The 21,724-nt window shown below is 61.8% G+C and overlaps 2 protein-coding genes and 1 long non-coding RNA gene across 4 annotated transcripts in view; 1 reads left to right on the forward strand and 2 right to left on the reverse strand.

Annotated features, from left to right (window-relative positions):
• Positions 1-4,688, forward strand: part of LHPP (phospholysine phosphohistidine inorganic pyrophosphate phosphatase) — a 120,074-nt gene extending 115,386 nt beyond the window's left edge. For both annotated transcript variants that reach the window (XM_025918355.2, XM_086681116.1), the window contains one exon: positions 3,794-4,688. In XM_025918355.2, coding sequence (XP_025774140.1) covers positions 3,794-3,890 — 97 coding nt within the window. In that variant the 3' untranslated portion in view covers positions 3,891-4,688. The remainder of the gene's footprint in view (positions 1-3,793) is intronic.
• On the reverse strand, positions 1,582-3,905 carry LOC147576223 (uncharacterized). The gene is made up of 2 exons (XR_015241911.1): positions 3,775-3,905; positions 1,582-2,735 (listed from the first exon to the last, which is right to left on the reverse strand). It is a non-coding gene; the product is annotated as an uncharacterized LOC147576223 (long non-coding RNA).
• Positions 4,689-11,165: 6,477 nt separating the features above from the next.
• The window catches only part of FAM53B (family with sequence similarity 53 member B), a 72,699-nt gene continuing 62,140 nt past the window's right edge, over positions 11,166-21,724 (reverse strand). The window contains exon 4 of the mRNA XM_086681115.1: positions 11,166-12,656. Coding sequence (XP_086537241.1) covers positions 12,288-12,656 — 369 coding nt within the window. The 3' untranslated portion in view covers positions 11,166-12,287. The remainder of the gene's footprint in view (positions 12,657-21,724) is intronic.

Genomic DNA, 21,724 nt, shown 5'->3' on the forward strand with positions numbered 1-21,724 from the left:
TTAGCCACGTATGCCATTCGGCTAGGTGCCGTATGCCGAGCGAGGCTGGTGAGAATCTCATTATAAAGCACCTTCTTTCACGGGCAGATTTCTCGTTCCTTCTCAGGGCCGAGTTCATTTGACTGAACGGGAAGCCGGGGCCCGGGGGCCCGGGGAAGGTGTCTGAGGAGGGCAGCGGGGGCCAGCCACCCAGGGACTTGGATGATGAGCCGGGGGGGGGGGGGGGGGTTGCTGGGAGAAGTCTGGTTCCTTTGAGCAGCCCACCCTGGCCTTGCCAAGCTGGGAGTGCCGCGGGGACTGGGGCTGGGAATGTGGAGCAGGGCCCAAGGGTCACCACCTGGACAGGTGCAGTCTGAAGCCGGCCCGGCCTGGCTGTCCCCCTCCGGCCCTGGTAACCCCCTCGTGGGTGGAAGAGGGCCGTGGAGCGGCCCCCGGGCCCCAGGGGTGGCTGAAGGAGGCCCCAAAGGGCACGTCCAGGCCGGTGCGAGACTCGAACCTCGTGTACACAGGCCAAGCAAGAGGGGAGGCCGGCGGCGGGGCCTGGCGGCGGGGGAGCAGCGATGCCCACCAGACGCCTGGCCTCCCGCCGGCCGCTTCCTGCAGGCACATCTGCGAGGCCCCCCGAGCCGCGCCCTCACTGGTGCGGGGGCTGCCGGGGCTCCAGGTGGCCGGGACATCCCCCTGCGGTCCTGGTCCCAGCCAGCCTGCCCCTCTCACTCCAATGCCTGTGGCTACCTGGCACCCCCTGGGTCTTCCCTGTGCCCCGTATACTGACGTCTGTCCCCCCACCAGCCCGTGTGCCTAGGATGGGGCCCAAGGCTGGGCTGCGACTCCACCTCCCTGCCAGCGCCCACACCGCATCCGGGTTCTCACGGGTAATGGCGCCGAACACCCGCACCCGCTCCTGTCGGCTGCTGCGCCCCTCGCAGGGCCCGTGCCTGCACCTGTTACTACCTCTGTTTAGAGACAGGGGCACCAAGGCACAGAGGCGTAAGGTGCTTGCCCACGGTCACACGGCGGACGGAGGGTGGAGCCAGGCTCATCCTCGGGGCGCGGAGGAGGAAACTGAGGCAGGGAGACAGTCGCCAGGGTCGGGTTTATTGCCGCTCAGGTGCTCTGTCTTCCTCTCTCTCTGAGGGCCCTCCCCACCCACCGTCCGCCCGCCTTGCTGAGCCCTGGGCTCAGAGCTGCCCGGAGAAGAATCCCCTCCCCTACCTGCTCGGGGACCTGAGTGTTGGGGGCAGGTCAGCAGCCTCAGGGTGACCGGGCGCCCCTGCCCGTCAGTCTGTACTGGGGAGGGGCACCAGCACGCCGTGGAGCCGGGCATGGCCAGTAGCACCCACCGGATGCTTCTGGACGGCGGGAGGGCCTGAGTGCTGGCTCTCCGAGGACGGAGAGCCTCCTGCAGGAAGGGCTGTCCACAGAAACCCTGGGCGGTTGGGAGGCGTGAGCGCCATCCTGGGTGGAGAAAAACGGAGAGGCCCCGGGATGGCGGGTGGCCGGAACCAGAGGTCTGCAGGCCTTCTTTGCAGGGGCCCAGGGACTAGGGGCCGGTTGAGGCTCTGGGAGCCACATGCTGCATAGTTTTTAAAAATTTATTTATTTTGAGAGAGAGCGGGCACGTGTGTCCTGGGAGGGGCAGAGGCGAGGGGGAGGGAATTCCAAGCAGGCTCTGCCCCGGCTGCGCAGAGCCTGATGTGGGGCTCGAACTCACGAACCGTGAGCTCATGACCGGAGCCGAGATCAAGAGTCAGATGCTTAACCTACTGAGCCACCCAGGCACCCCTGGCATATTCTTTTCTGTTTACAGTAGCTGGAGGGCTGCACAAAAGCAGGCTGCAGGCAGGGTTTGGCCCAGGGGCCACAGAGAACAGGTGCGGTGATGGGAAATAGGTGCCTTGTACTTGTCATATAATTTGCATCACACGTGACTTTTTGTTACGTACCCATATGTGTGTACACGAAGAACACTAAAAACGAGCAGGGTGATGGGTTTTTCCCTCCGCACCACCCCTGTAACCACCACCCAGGTAAAGATCTAGAACGTGGCCAGCACCCTCGATCATTCCCCCCCCCAAGAAGCTTCTGGCCTCTGCCCTGTAGAGACTGGTGGCACCCATTCCTGAACTTGGCAGAAGTGGGTCATCCACTTTGGGTTCCTTGAGCCTGTCGTGCTGCCCGTGGGGCCCAGCCACGCCGCAGCGTAGACAGCAGCGCCTTCTGAGTGGCGCCGTCGCGGCGTCGCGGTGTTCTGACGCGCGCACCTCCCGTTGCCTGTCTCTCCGCGGCCCTGTTGTCCAACGTTTGCGCCGTTTCCCCCCTTTTGCCATCGTGACCGAAGCCGTTAGGAACATTCTGGTCCGTGTCCTTCGGGGAACATGTTGTGTGCACACGTAAGAGTGAAACTGGTGGGTCGCAAGGAGGGGCCAACGCACGGTTCGCTAAGTGGCCAGGCCACATACAACCTTTCGACGGTGACCCGTACCTGTTTCGGCACTGACACAGGGTGACACAAATCTTCAGTCCCCGCATCTGTCGGGTTATGGCCGTGATGGCAAGAATGAAATAATCCCCTGGGATACCTGCCCTGACATGAGAGCTATTCTTGCTCGAGTCGTTGGCCCCAGTTGGGGGGGGGGGGGGAGGGGGGGGTCCCACGCACTCACCCTCTTGTGTTGTCTCCGAGGCTCTCGGTTTGGGGCCTCCGCAGCCCCGGGGGAGCCACTGGGCCGACCCTTTAAAACGAAAACTAGGTTCCCTTGCTCTAAAAGGACAGCCGTTTCAGGGTAAAAGTGCTTTGCAAAAACCAAACCCTTCAAAAGGGACAGTTTGGCTTTTAGGATGTCGTCAGAACCCGTGTCAACCACTTCCTTCCAGACCAGGGTGGGAGCTTCCGAGGTGGTGACCTGGGGGGATCTGAGTAGCAGGTCCTACAGTGTGCAGTGGCAGAGGGGTGCCCCACCCCCCCGCTGCCACCGGGCTCGAGCTAGAGCACTGGGGAGGGGGCTTCTGGTGGCCGGGACCTGAGTCTCCGGCTCACAGCCCCAAGGACGAGGTCCCAGCCCTTCCCACGCCGTCCAGACCGTCGGGGTGTCCCTAGGAGCCCGCCCCGGGGCCCTCCCCGCGGCTAGGCCTCCAGTCCCATCACGGTTCCGCTCCCACGTGCCCACCTGCAGCCCTGCTCCACCTCAGGACTCAGGCCACGGCCCCCCCTCCAGGAGCCCCCCTATGTGGGATCCCCTTGGTGCCGTGGGGGGCCCACAGGTGTCTGCGTTTCTGGCGTGGTCACGCTTCCCTTGTGCTCAGTGTCCATCCAGACCTCGGGCGCTGTCTAGGGAGGGGACGAAGGCTTTGGAAGGTTCTAGGCCCCAAAATCCCAGGCAGAGAGCTGCTTTGCCAGAAGCCCCCCCGTTTCGTGGGAGTGACCTCAGAGGACAGTGACCAGATGGCAGGGGGACCCCCCAGGGTGTGGGCAGGAAGGCGCTCCGAGTGGGTTGAGCTCATGGCCCTACTGTCAAGGGTGTGACGTTTCTGCCGGAAGCAGGGACGGAGCAGGGGTCTGTGGTCACTCTGCTCCAACGGAAGGGGTTTGGAGAGGTAACCAGGTGGGGAAATAGGAGGGGAAACGTGTGCGCCGGGATGGGGATGGCTGGGATTGGGGGCGCGGGGGGGGGCACATCTGTTAACCGGGCGGAGAAGGTTCTGGAGGTTTCCCAAGGGCAGGCCAGGCCTGTACTAGAAGCTGGGAGAAAGAGGGGTCACCGACGGTCTAACCTGTAGCCCTGCTCTCCAGGCCCAGTGACGAGCACCATCCAGAAGTGAAGGCTGATGGGTACGTGGACAACCTGGCAGAGGCCGTGGACCTGCTGTTGCAGTACGCGCACCAGTGATGAGCCTCGTAGGGTCGCCCCGGCCTCATTCCTCCCCTCCCCCAGTGCCCGGACCACCCAAGGCCCTGCCCTCTGCCCTTGGCCCCGGATGGGCAGGCGAGAAGGTCCCAGCCAGGCACCTCTGGCTGCCCACTTCCTTCCTCTGTCTCCCTCTGCTTCCCCCCAACCCCCCCGGGGAGAGCTGTTCTTTCCGGGATGTTCTTTCCCGTAGTGAGGTTGGAGGGTGGGACAGACCTGTCTGGGAGCCAGCTCAGGGGAACCCTCTGGGTATGGGCTGGAGGTGCTCCGGGGACACCCCGAATCCCAGGTCCACAACTCCCTAGCCGCACCTGGTCCTGTAAATGCTCCACCTACGGGGACTGGGACACCTCCCCACTGCGTCTCTACCAAATGTTCTTTTCTCACGAGCGAGGAGCCTGGAGAAGGCAGGGGCTTCCTGCACAGTCCACACAGCGCAGAGCTGAGCCAGCCTCCCTGGGACTACCCAGCGACCCCTGCCCACCTCCCGGCCCCCACCCAGAGTCGGAGTGGCCACTTAGCACCCATCCCCCACCCCCAACCCCCCGCCAACCGCGACAGCCCACTGCCTTCCCTACCCCACAAGTCATCTTGGAGCCAGAGGCTGGGGCAGCTCCCAGGGGCACCGAAGACGGCCGTCCTACAGAGCAAGACTTGTAACCACTGGGATCAAGGCTGCAGGCACATAGGGTGCTTCTAACTCGACAGACTTGAATGTGTCATGCCCAGTGTCTGTAGGGGCAACTGTGGGTTGAATAAACTGCCCTGACCTACAGCTGACTCCGGCTTTGACTCAGAATTCGACTCCGGGAGAGGCTGGGGATGGGGAGGGCTGTACAGGGCTGGGCACTGGCCTGGTCCTGCCGTGCACTTGAACCACTGAGCGCCAGAGCCCCAGGGCTCCCGAGACACCTCACGTGCCCCAACCCCGTCCGGGAAACGGGGGCCCTGCGGGGACAGCAGGCCGCCCTCAGGCCCACCGGGGATCCGGGCCGACCAGGGCAAATGTTGGCCCGCTGTCACGGGCAGCCCTGTGGACGGTGGTGGTGAGCCGCAGGCTTCCAGAATTCGCTCACAGCCCGGGTTTCGGGTTTCGGAATCAATCAGCCCAACAGATAACCTGGTTGCTGTGTTTCTCCTCGGATCAATCCAGACCGACTGGAGAATCCAGGATTCCCCTCCGATCGATCCTACCAAGACAGATAGGTCTTGGGAGACGACTTCGCATAAAGGAAGCCCTGGGTCCTCCACAACAGGGTTTCCACTGAGCGCAGGCAGAGGCAGGATAAAAGGCCGGACCCTGAACCCTGAGCCCCCTGGCACGGAGGTCCAGGGCCGGCGGGGGCTGTGCTGTCGTCCCCGGGCAGGCCGGCCACCATTAAATCAGGATTAAGAGGAGCCAGTGGCCAGGCCTTTTCATCAAGATGAGAGGCCACCGGCGGGGCTGCTGTCACTGGCGGCCGAGGGAGGAGGGGCGTTTGGCCTATTAGCTGGAAAATATGCAAACTGCCTGCACCTCGACAGAGTCCCCTAATTACAGCTTGCTAGATCAGCCGGCACCCGGTGGGCTAAGCTCATCAAGGCCTGGGGGCCAACGTCCAGGAGACGGGCTTGCCACGTTCCGGTCAGTTTGCCTTGTGGGTCTTTGGTTTTCCTTTTCTCTTCCTTTTCTTTTTCACAGGCTGTCCTTGTCCACAGGGGTCTGCGGCGGATACGGGAGGCTGGTGTTCTCTGTGCCTGCCGCCCGGGAGTGGGGGCGGGGAAGTGTCTGAGGGACAGCTCTGGGGGCCGCAGACGGCTGCTGGGTCTGGGTGAAAACCGTGGTGCCCCTGGGCTGTGGGTTCAGCGAACCCCACTTTACAGACAAGGAAACGGAGGTGTGGAGAGCAAGGACCCGCCCACAGGCTGACGGTAGGTAGTAAGGGCCAAGCTGAGACTCGAACCAAGGTCCGACCCACGTCCGTGTCCTCCCTAGTCCCTCCCACAGGCCTTCCGCGGGGGTGGCCTGTGGTGGCCCGCTGGCTGTGACTTCCCAGGTGAGCCCGCACACTGGCGTCCTCCCTCCGGAGACGACACGTTCTCTGGGACTGAGGTGCATTCAGCCCTAACGCCAGGGGGACCGTTTCGGAGCCTCAGCTGCCCGATCTGTAAAGGGGTGGCTTCCTTTCCTTAACGGGCACCCCGAGCCCTGCGGGGGACCAGGCCCCTCCAGGACGCCCTGTCACCCGGCTGGGGGTGATGGCCCCTGTCCTGCTGCCACTCAGGGCGATGGTCCCTCACCCCCGGGGCCTCCCGGCTGCCCACCGTAGCCCCTCCTTCCCAGCAGGGTTGGGGGACAGTTCTCAGGCCACAGGCTGACAAAGCCATCGGCTATGGGGCGGGGCTGGCACTCAGGGCCGGCAGCGGCCTAAAAACCCTTCGGTCAGGAGTCCACCCCGGAGCTGCTGCCGAGAAATGGACCCCGCAAACCCAAGGAACGCGCCAGGCTGGCCCCCGGTGCCCTTCCGGCCGAGCCCTGGAGTGAGGCAGTGGTCTGGGCCCCACCACACTGCCCGGCAGGACGTTCCAGGTTCTGGGGGTGACCAGAACCCCTTCCGGGAGGGGGAGGGGCGGAGAGGAGGACAGTCTGTGCAGTATCACCTCTTCGGGGGCAAAGGGCTTCACCCACCCCCAGACCTTCCGACACGCGCGTCCACGTGGGACCGGCCCCGGCTGCACCCGGTGCCTGGGAAAACCGGATTCAGACGGGGTTCATCACCTAGCAGGAGGGTTTCTGTCTCACATCGCCTCCAAGTCCAGGGCCGGCTGGATCCGGACGCCCAGAAATTCCCAGGCGACGCTGAGGTGGGGCAAGGGTGCCCCCCCCAAGCTCCCCCAGGAGAGAAAGGAGGCCGCGTGGCAGCGGGAGGGCCAAGGAGGATGTGACCTGAGGCTGGGAACTGGGCCAGGAGTCGGAGGCCTCAGCACGAGGCCTGGGCCTTCCTGTGGGGCCAGCGCTGCCCCTCTCGGGCAGACAGGGGCACAGAGGTGGGGACGCGTGGAGGAACACGCGTGCGCCTCCTGGGGACTCACGGTGCCAGCTCCCGCCTCAGCATGACTATCCGGTGGGCTTACCTTTTCTCTCCCTCAGGAGCATCCCGTTTAGACGACAAACATACTGGTCTAAAAAGAAACCCAGGGTCACTCAGGGTCTGACCACAGTGACCGTTGAAGGGTGTTTCCTTTCGGCCGTCCTTCCATGAGAAGAAGAAGGTTTCGATACGCTCTGGATCGTCCTGCACGTCTGCTTTGGTGCTGGGGAGCGTGGGGCTCTGATTCTCTCCGTTGCCTGACATCAGAGGCAGGGGTGAGCTGGCCCGGTGCGAGGGAGGGCACCGCAGAGGGCCCTCAGCCGGACCTGACGGCAGGGCGGAGGAGGGCAGAGTGGCACCCGGCGAGCCCAGCGCCCTGCCACCGGGGGCGGCACAGGGTGAGCAGCGGGGTGGCCATCGCCGGGCAAGCCGAGCTGGAGAGTGGGTGCCCCCAGAGCGAGGCCGGCGTGAGGCGGGGGCCCAGCCAGGGACACATAAGGGGACGCGAGGGGCTGGGGTCTGTCTAGGGCCGCTCTGTGCCTTCCCGAGGGGGGGGGGGGGGGACGCACACGAGGCAGGGTCCCTGGGCCTTCCCCCTTCCCCCAGCTGCAGCCACAGCAGCCATGCCTCCCCTGTGTCATAAATTAGGTGTTCTTACACCATTCTGGAACAGGGCCCGTTGCTAAAAAGGAAACAAACACACGAGCCGAGTCCAGTGTACCTCACACCCGGAAGGGCACCGTCGGGACCTCGCTGGTGGAGGGTCTAGGCCGAAACTCTGTGCTCAAGTTTTACAGGCTTCTCAAGCCCATCCTCGAGGCTGCACGTGTCCCGAACGTCCCGAGCTTGGTCAGCCAGGGGTCCCCGACGTGGAGGGCGAGACACAGGGACTGTGTGCCCCGGAGCCCGCTCTGGCTCAAGCCGCGCGCGCTGGCCTCTCCCTGGCTGGCGGGGTGCTGCCCTCGGACCGGCCGCGGAGGAAGTGCCCCCTCTACCTCCAAACACGTGCGCATACATGTCACCCGGGCTGCCTGCACGTTGCCTCTAGGAGGGCTCCCTCGTGCCCGCAGCCGTGACCGTGGCCAGCCCTCCTGCTCCCAGGAGCTTACTCGACCCTTTGCATCGGAGCCTCCCGACAGCTCAGAGATGTCTGCTGTCCCCATCGTACAGACCCGGCCCCGAGACCCGGAGGAGACAGAAGGGTCCAGGCTCTGCCCCTGCCAACCCAGACCTAACGCTCCCGTGGACCGAGGGGGGACCCACCGAGTTCCCCAGAGCTGACAAACCACACAGCAGGCTCCCAGCGGCTGGGGACTGAACCAGGAAGCTTTATTTACACAGTAAGAATAACAAGCAGATTCCTGAGAGACTAGAGCGGTGCTAGTGCAAGACGGTCGCGGCCTGCGTGGGAGGACGGGCGGCCGGGGCGGAGGGCGGCACACAGACGGCTCTGTCCCGGGCAGGGCCCGGCCCGGTGCCACCCGCTCCGGCCGCCACACTTCCTGAAGCTCTGCGGCCCCGACGACGGTCAGCTCGGGGAAGCACGCTACGGCCCCCGAGTCGGCCCGCGAGCCGTCACCGAGCCCCCGGGACATCCCCCCCACGCGCTGAACACACAATTTATTTGCCAAAGAGACTATGCTAGAAGATCAGACTATCCTACCTAGGCTACGAGATCTCTGCTGTGGTCTGGGTTCTTTTTCTCTTTTATTATTACCGTCTTTTTCTCTTCTTTTCTCTTTAACAATTAGGCAGTGTTTTCTCGGGCTGGAGCCAATGGGAGGGGTTTGACCAACTATGTGGATGTGGCAAGGTGCGGTGTCATGGCCCGTACGGGGAGCACAGCACCCTGGACCGCCCCAGCCTCGGCCCTGGCCGAGCCCCGTGCCTGGGGCACTGCTCACGCCCAGGCCCGAAGCAGTCATCGGTCAGGGGACAGCCCCGAGGCCACAGAGTGCACGTGACTTGAGCCTCCTGGGCAGACATGGAGGCGCGGCCCACACCGTGGCAGAGCCTCCGGGGCTGTGATTTAAATCCCACGGAAGCTCACTCAGACACGCAGCGACCCCCCTCACCTGAACACCCCCCACCCCCCACCCCTGCCCGGGCAGCATCAGCCAGAGCAGGGAAATCGCACACCGCCCCTGCACTAGGAGACCCATTTGAGCATTTGGGTTCGTTTTCTTTTTAATGCGGACTTTTCCTTTATTTAAATTTTCTTCCAGCGTACAAATTCACAAAACTTTCCTGCTACAAAAATTTTGATGAGAAGTAAGGCTTTCTGAGAATGAAGATCTACGTATGATCAGAACAAGCACCCCTGTGGCCTGGATGTTGTGTTTGCCCGCGGGCCCGGGGCCAGGCCCCGGCCTCCGCCGCGAGTAAGGCAAGAGGGTCTGCGGTCATGTAAACGGTGAGGCTTCGGCCCTAACCCTGGCCCGGGCCTGCGAGCAGCCGGCAGCTCCTGTCGGTCGGGCGGCTGTAGAAGATGCTCCTTCTGGAACGGGTGGGGATGCCTCTCCTCTCCTCCCAGCCCTCCCGGAGCCACCACCCTGCTTTTGTCCTTTCGGGCCCCCGAGCGGGCAGGCGGCCAGGCACAGCCCACCCTCCTGGCTCTGAACTTCCCCCATCTCCCTGCAGGGGCAGGAGGTCGCGGGCACCCACCAGGAGGGGCAGGGCCTGGACAACAGCGGGGAGCCTGTCAGCACACCCGCTGCCCCATGGGGACGGCCACACGCAGAGGGAGCCTCCCGGGCGAGCCTCCCTCCAAGCGCCTCAAGACCGAAGTCCTGGGGTCGGCAGGGTGGGCATACACTTGACTCCCTGCACAGTGGGGCGGCGCCTCCTGCAGGGGGCCAGCTCTCTCCCAACACGAAATAACCGACGGGCCTTTCTTTCTCTGGGCAGAGGGGACGGTGGCCATTGTCTCCCCCTCCCCGCCCCCAACTGCACCGCCGCTGTTGGAGGCTTGGGCTAGGAGCTTCGGTGGGACTAGGACAGCAGAGAGGGGCCGGTGGAGGCCGGAGGGCCAGATCTTGCCTTGGGCTGCGGTACCTTCTGCCCAAAAGCACCCTGGGACTGGATCTATGGGTCGACGGGACCAGCCTGGGAGGAGGCAGGAAGGATGGGGCCGTTTTGCAAGCTCACAGCTCCTTTCTCGCCACCAGGCCCGAGAAGGGAGGAGGGGGCCGGCAGGCTCTGAAGGCAGGTCACCCACCCCACGGCCCTGCGACACCCCCACTGCCATGTGCTCCCCACCTGAGCCTGAGGAAAGGCGGCTGGGGGTCACCGCTCAGGCCTACCCGGTTCAGCTCTCGGTCCCTCACCGTGGTGTAGACCAGCGGTCGGGCCCTGCCTCTCCTTCCACAGGAAGGACGGCTCCCCCCGCGGCCACTCGGTGGGGGCGGGGTGCCAGTCCCACCCCCCCCCCCCAGGCTTTCCGAGGACACAAGACACCCGCGTGTGCTCTCTAAATTCACAGGCTGCCAGGCTCCTCCGGGTTTGCTCTAAGACGTGGCCTCCGGGACCCACTGGGTGGGCATCAGGGGAGACGGCGTGTGCACCCAGAGCCACCGGCTCCCGGCTCTGGCTCTCCAGGGTCCCCGGGGGACGGGGCTCTGGTGGGGGCCACCGAAGCGTAGCCGGCTCTGGCCCCGGGGCCTGCCCGGCGCCCGCACAACCACCATGCCGTCCACCCTGAGGCCTTTCAACACAACCTCGGAGGGCCACTGAGGGGGGGGGGGTTTCTCTACGAGCACCTTAGGGCCGGTTTTTAAGAAACGCCACCTAGAAACCAGAACGTGAGCGCCAAGCTTCTGATCTAGCGAAGGAGTGAGTCAAGCCGCCCGAAGAAGGCCTTTCGCGAGAACCGTGTGCACTCACGCCGTGGAAGCGAGGCGCTCGCTGTCCACAAGAGACTACGGACGTGCCTTTGTCACACGTCCGCAAACCCAAGAGAACGCGCCAGTTGTCTTTAGCCCTACGGGGAAAGGAGCCACTTGCCATTGGCTGTGGAAGATGCCAGGTTGGCTACGAGCCAGACTCCGAGAGAGCAGGGCCCACGTGGGGCGTCTGACGGCCAGGCTGCCCGAAAGCAAAACCTCAGGGGGTCGGGGTTCCCCGTGAGCGGGGAGTCCTCAGGGGTGCGGGGAGCTGGGGACAGCGCTCCGGGCCTGCGGCAGGGCGGAGGGCAGGGGATGCTCCGCGCACTGCTCCCCCCGCTGGCCAGCAGGGGCGCTCGCCCCGGAGGTGGCTGGTGTGCCTGACCGAAGCTGGCAGCAGTCCCCACCAGACAGCGACAGTGTGCTTAGAATTCTGCAGAGGGCCTTGCAGGCCCCCAGCCCAGGCCCGCCCCCCCCCCCCCCCCCGAGCAGCCAACAGGCATCCTCCACCCCCAAAACGTGCACAGGGCCTGGTGTGTGCACCTGCTCCCGGCTCCTGCCTCCTGAGGACGTTTTCGAGAGGTTTCCCGTTACTGGTGACCTCTCTGCACTCACCTGAATCAGCTAAGCTAATCACGCAGTGGCCATTTCGCCACAGAGAATGGTTGCCGCGTGCCAGCCTGCCCAAGCGGCCCCCGGAGTGGCACAGAGCCACGGGGTCAGGCTCTCCGCGCCGCGGGAGAGGCAAGGAGGTCTATCTTCTCGGCCAACGTAGCCACCCATGTCCGCCCGACGCAGACGCCTCGGACGAGCAGCCCGAGCCGTCCCCCAGGCCCCCAGGGTTCCGGCGTGGAGAGCCCCCTCCCGGCACCCCAGGGGCCTCTGTCTCCCACCCTTGGAATTAAGGCCAAACGGTTCCGGTGTTACTACAGAGGGAAGCATCTCCCGAACCTTCCCAAGTCGGGAGCAGGGATACCTGGGGGAGAAGGCACGGAATAAAACGGAGTGAAAAGAAGCCGTGGGGCCGACCCCCCCCAAAATGAACCTGAGCAGGAGGCCGGGAAGGGCCTGACGCCACCGTATGGCCCTGAGCACAAGCCCCGCAACCAGCCCCCCTGGGAGTCGCACGTGCAGAGCGTCCAGCCCTGCGGGAGATGCGCGAGGCGCCCGGTGGGGTGGCCGGCGAGGAACGGGGGTGGGGAGGGAAGGGGCCCAGACCAAGAAGCTGCTCTCGGGCTCCGGTGGCCCGGTGGACGCGGCCGCCGTGCTGGGAGGAGCCGGGGCGGTCGGCCGCGCGGCGGGGCCAGGCCCACGGGCGGGACAGCCTCTCCGGAGCCAGAGCGCACGCTCCCCGGGACCCGACACCCCCGGGGAGCTCCCCGGGTGGGGCTCCCCGCTTCAAGTGCCCGCCCGGTGCCCGCTGCCCCTCAGTTGTTCTCTATCTGTTCGATGTCCAACTCGCCGTCCAGGGAGCAGGGGCTGTTCCCGGCCACCCCGCGGTCCCGCCAGGCCGTGGCCGGCCCCCAGCCCCTGCCACAGCCCTCACCCGGGGCACAGCCACCTGACTCCTCGCAGCACTGCTCCTCCTTGCAGACGAGCTGGTCGTCCAAGGCCGGGGGCAGAGGCTCAGGGACCGGGGTCCCGGCGGGGGTCCTGCCCCCCAGGCTGGAGGCCGAGGCCGAGAGCAAGGCGGTCCAGGACCGGGTGCTGCTGACGTGGAGGGCGAAGGGGCTGTGCGGGCCGCAGTCGTCCATCCCCGCACTCAGGCAGCTGAGGCTGCTGAAGGTCTGACAGTTCTGTGGGGAGACAGACACACAGGTCACTAAGGATCACGTGCCTGTCCCATAAGCCAAGGACCGCACGCCCCAGACAGCCAGGCCGCAGTTCCCAGCGCTACCTGGCGACGGGTCCTCCGGGCGGTGGGAGCCCACCAAAGCCTAGACGCCCCCATCACCTGGACAAGGAAGACGGGCCATCGGCAGGCAGGTCGGTACGAACGCTCGTTAACAGAGACACCGAATCCAGTCATTCGCCCACAAATTAGGAAAGAGTCTGAGCTTGGACCACCCAGCCCTAGGGCAGGCCGAGACCCCTGCGAGGACCACCTTTCTGAAAGGTGGTCTGATAAAAGTGTACCCCATTCCTCAGCAGGCAATTTCGCTTCTGGGATTTCTATCTTCAGAAAACAATTTAGGATGCATGCAAAAATTTACCAAAACGATTTTCCTCGTCACACTGTTGGGTTGAAAAGAAGAGAGTACCTCAAATACCCCACGATGAAACGTTCCGAGAAGCATGTCTCTGCAGACAAGGGGAGGCTAAGGCTCTTCGGCCTTAGAAGGAACACCTCCAGAGTGAATTTCCAGACCGAGTAAGAACCTCGTCAGGCTGCAGGACCACACAGAGGGCTCTACTGCTCACCCCACGACTCAACCATGATCGGGAGTGGGAGACGGGGCCAGGAGGGTAGAGCTGAGGTCCCAGCCCGGTGCACATGCCAGCCATCCGGGGACCTGGTTCCCATGGGAGCCTGAGCCCTGCCTGGAGATGTGGATTCTCCAGCGGGGGTTGGGCCCCCGTGCCCTTGACAAGCACTCGATGGCAGATGCCACAGCTCTTCTGGAGGGGAGGCTGGGGGGCCTCAAGCAGACCCTTCAGCCTCCCCGGCCTCACCTGTTAAGAGGCAATGGTCCATACCTGTCCTACAGGGCTCTTGGAAGGGCCCAGAAAGCGTGGCTGCCAACAGCTCCCTCTGTGTGGGGCCAGCCTGGCGCCTCCCCGAGTGGCAGGTGCAGCTTAAACCGGATCCAAGGTGCTTGGGGACACCTGTTCTCCAGACGGGGCAGGCCCAGCCCTGTGCACAAGTGGGTTAGGCTGACTGCCCGCTTTCACGACAGAGGAAAGATCAGGGCAGAGGGCTGTGATGGATAGAGGTGCCCACGGTCTAGCCCTGGGGACCCCCCCCCCCACCACAGGACCGGCAGCAATGCGGTCTCTTTTCAGAGGGGACTCGAGAGAAGAGATGTGCTGGAGGGCGGGAGAGAGGGCCCTGCATGCTGCGGGGCACAGGGGAATGAGGGCAGGGTTCTGGAACACCAAGATCACAGGCTGCAGTGTTCGTAGGTCACTCTGAAATAAAGATGACCACCGGCTGTCACGGTGAACAAGCTACTGAAACAGGCTCAGCAAAAGGAAAAGAAAAGCTCTCTCTGGAGGAAGGTGGCTGTGCCTGTCGCGTGCACACTCATTGTTCCTGAACGCTCCAGAGCAAACCATTCTGATGGGTTTGCTTTTCTTGGAATCTTTTGATTAGCTGAGAAAGGTGAAGGCTGGGGCGCTGGGGGTAGGGGAGGCCTCCGGGTAAGAGGGCTAGGATTGAGGAGAGAGGGGCCGGGCCACCGATCAGACCCGTGATGCTGGCCCAGGCCGTGGTGGAAACACCCTTCACCCCATCCGCCCCAGTCACGACCCCACCCCAGACTGGGCCCGGGCCTGGGCCGCCGTGGGGTTCAACGAGGCCTCAGTCTGCACAGTGCACACTCCCTAATCCCGTCACAGTGCAGGGCTGGAGACACACGCTCCCAGATCACAACACAGCCTGACTCTTGGCGGGTGGGGGCCCCAAATGCCTGCAACGGGAGGGTCTCTGGGGCCCGTGCTGCCTCCCAGCCACTCTCCTGTCCTGTCTGGACCTGAGCCAGGACAAGAGAACTGGGTAGGGGGCATGAGACAGAAGGCAGATGGCCTTGCCCGGACAGGGGTGTCCACCTTCCCCCTCAGCCTGTGTCCCCAGCTGCCCTGGGCAAAGGAGGCACAGGAACACAGTGAGGACAGGTCAGGGAGCCCTGGCACCTGGGGAGCCAGACCCAGCGCCCCCACCCCACTGAGCAGTCTGTTTCTTTGTCCTACAGGAGGTGCAGCACATAAGAATCGGGACACCTGGGTGGCTCAGTCGGTTGAGCATCCGACTTCAGCTCAGGTCGTGATCTCACGGTTTGTGGGTTCGAGCCCCGCGTCGGGCTCTGTGCTGATAGCTCAGAGCCTGGAGCCTGTTTCGGATTCTGTGTCTCCTCTCTCTGCCCCCCCCCCCCCCCCCCCCCCCCCCCCCCCCGCTCATGCTCTGTCTCTCTCAAAAGTAAGTAAATGTTAAAAAAAAAAAAAAAAAAAAAAGTACCCCGTGCACAGCGATGGGACTCCTGTTACAAAATAACAATGTCTGCTCACCCCAGTGTGCGGAACACCTGAACAGGTGGTGCTGTCTCCTGGGAGCTGTAACCTGGAAACGGTGGGAAGCACTGGCATAAACCTGGACAGGAAACGTTCACCTTCCCAAGCTGCTCGGGCCACCCCGCCTGACCCGGTGGATTAAAGGTGCAGGCGGGGAAGGGTGCAGGGCTCTGCGCCTGACTTTACGGCAAATGTCTCGGGGTGTGTCTGGGCACTAATCATGTTAAACATTAGCCACATCGCCAGCAGGGTGCTGGGGACCCCGGTTTGCTGGGACCTTTCAGCTTTTGCCTCAAGTATTCCCTAGAGAGAGCTGAGGTCAGACAGACTTGCGAGAGTCCTGGGCTCTGCCCCGAATCCCAAGACTTCAGACAGATGCTCCAACCCATGGACCTCGGCGCGCCTGCTCTGTCAAGGGCGGCCAAGGGCACCTGGGTCTACCCTGCTCCAGTGTCTGGAATAACTGGGCCCTTTCTGCTTTGAAACAGGGCAAGAAGCCACCAGGTTTGATTGGTGAATATCATCCCAAGCAAAGCCCAGGTTGTCACTGAACCCCACCCAATAGTCCCTAAAGGCACCTGCCCCTTGGCTGCAAAGCCAGTGTCACCTTGAAAGCTTTGTTGACTCAAACTCAGCCATCTGAGCCACAGCAAAAGCCAAGACCAGCCCGCTGAATGCCACAGCTGGTGGCACGCCCCACCCGCCAAGGAAGAATGTGACTGACACAACGAGGCAGTGTGTTTCCTGCCCAGACTCCTCCCCCCAACCCCCCCCCCCCCCCCCCGCCCCGGGTGAGCCGACCCAATGCCTGCAGACACCCAGGGCGTACGGCTCCCTTGTGCCCACCATGCCCTGGGGGCAGAGTCCCGCCAAGCCTCTCTCCTGGCAACTCACGCGACAGGACGCTGCACGGGCCTGTTGGAGGCCTGGAGGCCTGTGTGCCCTCAAAAATGTCTGCCCCAAACTCTGTTCTCTTCAGGCCCAGCCCTGGCCCAGGAACTGGCCACCGACTTGGGCACAAGCCTGCTCAGGTCGCAAAGATCAGAAAGAGTGATCAGTGTGGCCTCAGGCCAGTGGCCGGGAACAGTGCTCAGCACCCCAGTGCTAGAGTCTGGGGCGACTTCAGAAAGGAGCCCCTAAATGTCAAGATGTTCCCATCAGACCTGCCAGACCTCAGCTCTAGCCAGCCACATTCCAGCCTGCCCCCGCCCGTCTTCCCAGGGCTTCCCAGCCAGGAACAGTGCCCCCCCCCCCCCCGCCATGCCCTTTCTGTGCAGATACTCACTCCTACACCCTCCTGTGTGGGAGCCCCCCGGCCCAGCTCTGGGGACAGAGACAAAGGTCCTCGCCCTCTGCGGTGCACCCCTGGCACAACTCTGCGTGATCCTCACAGACGGAGACCCATCAGACCCCGGGCGGCAGCAGCCTCTCCACGCCCAGGCCCCTACCCCTAACCCACGCTGTGATGAGTCCGGCGAAGGCACAGCCCCTCCAGCTGACAGCATCTCAGGCTGGAGCTCCAAGCTGAAGCCCACATCCCCCCTCGGGGAAACTCCGCTAGCTCAGCAGACACCTGGCCTCATCTTGCTGCACACGCTGACTTGGGCCCACGAGCTCACTCCCCTCCTCCGGGTTTACTGCTCTGCTGCCAGCCTGGAGGGGCACGAGGGAGGCCTCCAGAATCATCCGCTAGCCGAACTGCACCACACGCTTTATCAAGAACAGCCCAGGGCATAAGGCTGGTGGGGGGACAACAGACTTCTCCCGAGGACGGGAGGAGGCTGGAGGTTGCGGACGAGGACGGGGCCCAGGTAGGCTGTCGGAGTGCCGTGTCCCCATTCTCCTGACGGTCCCACCCCGAGGGGGCCAGGTGGGTTTTCTCATTCCCGCCTCCCTGGGCCCCTGAATGCAGAAGGCCTGACGGAGGAGCTCGGGCAGAGCTGCTGGACCTGGAAGAACCGGGCCCAAGTCTAGATCCCCCCACTGCTGACCCTCCAGGACAGGAACCCGGGTCCCGCTCAGAGGCTGACCCCAGAGTCCCGACAGTGGAGCTGGCCTCCCGGGCGTTTGCTGGGGAGGAGCAGTTGCCGGGGCCCCTCTCCTCGGACGTTCTGTGTCCTGAGCACAGCGCCCACGGGAAGCCGCCCTGAGCATCGAGCCGGGGCAAACCCGCCTCCCGGCGGCGCACCCCTGTCCAGAGGGGAGGAGGCAGAGCCCCTCCACTCCTACCGCTGCCCGTGTCCTTCCAGATGGACTTCTGCTTCTCCTCCTGTTAATTCCGCCTTCCTCTTTTGAATCCAATTTTACAGACCTCTTTGTGTGACACATTTTTAGGGCGTCATCTCAAATCCCTCCAGAAAGAGGGACATAAACGGCTCCAACCAACGAGTCAGGATGATCAGACCCGGTCCCCGTCCTGGCCTGAGTTTCCAGGAGCCCGGCGGCCGTTCTGAAGTTCTGGGCTCAAGGCTCTGCCTAAGCAGAGGCATCTCCTCCCCCAGAGAGACATTTTCATGGGAACAGAACTCTCTGAGTATCAAGAAAACACCAGGCCACGAGAATGGCGAGCGGCCTAGAAATTTTCTAAGTCTCATTTATGCTGGAAGTTGGCACAGAAACAACCAAGAAGGCAAGACGTGAGGTTTCCTGGGGTGTTTGGGTTTTCGGTCGTCGTCGTTTTGAACTATCTCGCAGAAGAGAAAAAGGTACCAGCATCCGTCGGGCCCAACTTGAAACCATGTTTGACAAATCTGAATCTTGCACGTACGCGTACAAGAAGCCCCGGGGCCCGAGGAAGCAGGTTGGGTCTGGTGACAGGGACTGGAGATGGCTGAGCACGGGGGGCGCGAGCCGGCCCGCGCTGAAGGCAGCCGCACGGGGCCCCGGGAAGTCCAGCCGTTCGCTCCGGACACCTCATCGTCATGCCCCCGCCACGGCCCAGCCCCGCTTCCCGCGGAGGGCGGGCCAGCTGCTCGCCCAGGCCTGTGTCAAGGCCCAGCCCTATTCTGTGAAATGCTTCCCTTTGGACTCCACAAGAAGCAGCCTTTTTGAGCCTGGACTGCTTCTCTACCCACAGGAATCAGGGAAACCCAGATAAGCCTGGGTTGCTGAAGCCTGAAAATAGGAAATAGAGTTGCCCCCAAGGGGAGCCTCTGGGGCCCCGGAGCGCTGCTGACTTGGCCGGCACTGGCTCCTCGGGGCTCTTCCCAGATCACAGGTTCTAGAACCAAACAGCCCAGTGGGCCAGGGAGTATCTGTGGGACAGAAGGATGGCCCTGGGCACTTACTAGGAAGTCCCTGCCTTCCTGTGCCTCGGTTTCCCCAACTCACTTCTGTAGAGGCCGCGAATGTTGACTGAACACCTCTTCGCCGGCCAGGCTCCCATTTACCCACCGAAACTCAGCCTTGCGTTGTCCCTTCTGGAAGCCAGCCGCGAGCCTGTGTGCGCTCCGCCTGGTCCCACACAGCCTGGACCCTACACCCCACTGCCTGGCTGAGCGGCTGCCTCACGGTAGGTGCTCAGTGCAGCCTGGGGGGACGAGAAGGAGGGACCCAGCTGGTTAGCCCCACCTGGCTTGGCTTGTAGGTATCTGCGCAGCCCTGAGGTCCCCAGGGTGCTGTGGGCAAGGACAGGACTTGGTGGCCCAGAGCCCTGCGAGCCCGCTGAATGGTGCCCCTCCTCCCCCAGGCCACACTGGCAGACATTGTTTCTGCACCAGGCCCCCAGGGGGCAGATGGCCTGCCCGGACACAGAAGGTGTAGAAGCCCATGCCAAAGAGCCTTCCAGCACTCTGGCAATCGGAAAATAAACATTTTGTTTCTGCGGCACGCATCCCAGCCAGCCACTCAGGACGGGACTTGCGAAGCCACCTCGATCTCGGCTTTTGGCGTGAGAATTCCTTGCCTAACAAAAGTCGAGGGACCTTTCCAAAGCACACAGGGCTCCGGCGGGCGGCCAAGGCTAACGTGCCGCCAGGATGCACATAGTATGTGTGTGTGTGGGGGGGGGGGGGGGGCCATACAGCTTCTACAGCAGCAAGACTGGGGGCACAGAAGGCGGGTCCTCAGAGGGCATGGTGGGCACTGGTTTCTGCACAGCTACCTGGAGCTGGGTGCTCTGAGGGCCATGTCAGGGCACAGGGAGCCAGGACTGCAGAGTAGGGGGCCCTCGCAGCTCTAGGTCTCGGTCCCAGAAAAAGAGGATCCTTTCTGCAAAAGTGAGCAAACTGTCAACCAGTCTACCACGTGCACTTTGCAGACCGGCAGACTGAGGTCCAGACCCAGGATGAGACCCGCCCCAAGCGGCACAGCCAGCTGATGTGCAACCAGACCTCTGACTTCCGGGCTGTGCTCAGGAGAACGTCTGATCCTCAGGTAGGACGGCAGCCCAGAAAAGACTGGACAAGCCCGGGCTGGAATCCCAGCTCCCACGTGCCCTCTGTGGGACCTTGGCCAATCATTACACTTCTGAGCCTCAGTTTCTCATTTGCACCACGGGGCTAATGAAGAGCCCCAAACAAAGTCATGGCATTGTTTGGAGAATTAACTGCAGTGACAGCACCAAAGAGGCCAACGAAGGTGGCTTGGCAAGCTTGAGCTCCTCCTGTCCACACTCTGCCCCCCTCCGCACTGTGCTCAGGGGCACAGGGTGTGCCCCGGGGCACTCTGGGGACACAGCACTGCCCGGCGAAGGGGTCATGGGGCTCGGCTTTTGGAACAAAATCTATAGACTACTGGTGGTTAAATCCAACTGCCCTTTTTACCCAAACGGGCTCGCAAGAGCAGACACCGTAGCAACACAGAAGGTAGAATCTCTAGGAATAAAAACCTAAGAACTGGGAAAAATGATCTGAAGAAAACTGTAAAGAACACAAACGCAGGCCTGCACAGACAGAGAATAACATGGTATGTTGCAGACTTAACCTCAGAAAAAGTATAAATTCTCCCCAAGTTAATTCCTAGAATATCAAAAGCACCTCCCCCGCCATCTGAAAACAAAAATGATTCTCAAGTGTTTATTGGAAAGACAAACAGGAGAGGGCAAGCAGGAAAACTGTACAGAACACCGAGGAGAGACTCTCCCTATCAGATGCTAAAACATCTAACAAAGCCTGAACAACTAAGAGTATACGGGCCGTGTGAGAACACACAGAGACTAGGGGATGTTGTAAAACAGACCCAGTGCTCATAAAGGGGGAATCTCAAAGTAGAGAGGAAAAAGATGGAATTTTCAATGGAAAATTCAGCGAATTTTCAATTTCAGTTTTTACGACAATATTTTGTCACCAATGGAGAGCCATTAACAACAACAACAACACAGAGGGCTCCACCTTTATGCCACATACACACGCTCCACCCACACTGACCAAAGATTGTGATATAAATCATAGAAACACAGAACTCCTCTAGAATCTTGGGATAAAGGGACCTTTCTAAAACTCAAAATCTAAAGCCACAAAATAATGAATAAATGTGATTAAGAACTTGTAGGTGTCAAAAAAATGCCGGAAGCACTGGCAGGAATGTAATACCGTACAGTCGCTTTGGAAAACAATCTGGCAGTTTCTCAAAGGGCTACCATGTGACCCAGCAACTCCACCCCTAGGTACACACCCAGGAGAGATGAAGACACGTCTACACAAAAATGTGTACACGAGATCTCACAGCAGCATCCTTCCTCCTGCCCCCAAAGCGGAAACAACTCCACTGTCCATCAACCAGCGAATGGATACGTGAAATGTGGTCTGGGAACGACGGAATGTTATCTGGCCACGAGAAGGAGAATCACGGACACCTGTTACAACAGAGGTGAACGTGGGAGACATGATGCTGAGTGGAAGCAGCCACGTGACAGACCACGTGCTGCAGGATCCCACCTACGTGAAACGTCCAGAACAGACAAATCCATACGCAAAGTCATTAGAGGTTACCTGGGGCTGCGGGCGGCTGAGGGCACTGGGAAGTGACTGCTAGGGGCCCGGGGCTTCTTTCCGGGGCAATGAAAGGTTTTCAAATGGACTGTGGTGATCCACAGGCACACCAATAGGAACATACAGACTGGGGAATGTAAGAAAACCACTAAACTAAACCTTTTATTTTGTTTTAAAGATTTTAATTTTTTTAATGCATTAAGATTTTATTTTTTTTTTTATTTTTTTTTTTCAACGTTTATTTATTTTTGGGACAGAGAGAGACAGAGCATGAACGGGCGAGGGGCAGAGAGAGAGGGAGACACAGAATCGGAAACAGGCTCCAGGCTCTGAGCCATCCGCCCAGAGCCCGACGCGGGGCTCGAACTCACGGACCGTGAGATGGTGACCTGGCTGAAGTCGGACGCTCAACCGACTGCGCCACCCAGGCGCCCCAAGATTTTATTTTTAAGTAAGCTCTGCACCCAACGTGTGACTGTAACTATCAAAAAAGAAAATATATATACATGCGTGCGTGCGTGCGTGCGTGTGTGTAAAAGGAAGATATATACCAAGTTAGAAATGAAGTAAAAGGGTGACCCTCGGGCAAAACCTTATTCCAATGGTCACTGACATTTTCAAAAAAAGAAGACCCCCATTTCCATATTAAGTCATGTTGATATTTCGGGGCGCCTGAGTGGCTCGGTTGGTTGAGTGCCCGACTCTTG

Source organism: Puma concolor, chromosome D2, assembly GCF_028749965.1.
Source record: "Puma concolor isolate L17-30 chromosome D2, mPumCon1.1.hap2, whole genome shotgun sequence".
NCBI classification, from domain to species: domain Eukaryota; kingdom Metazoa; phylum Chordata; class Mammalia; order Carnivora; family Felidae; genus Puma; species Puma concolor.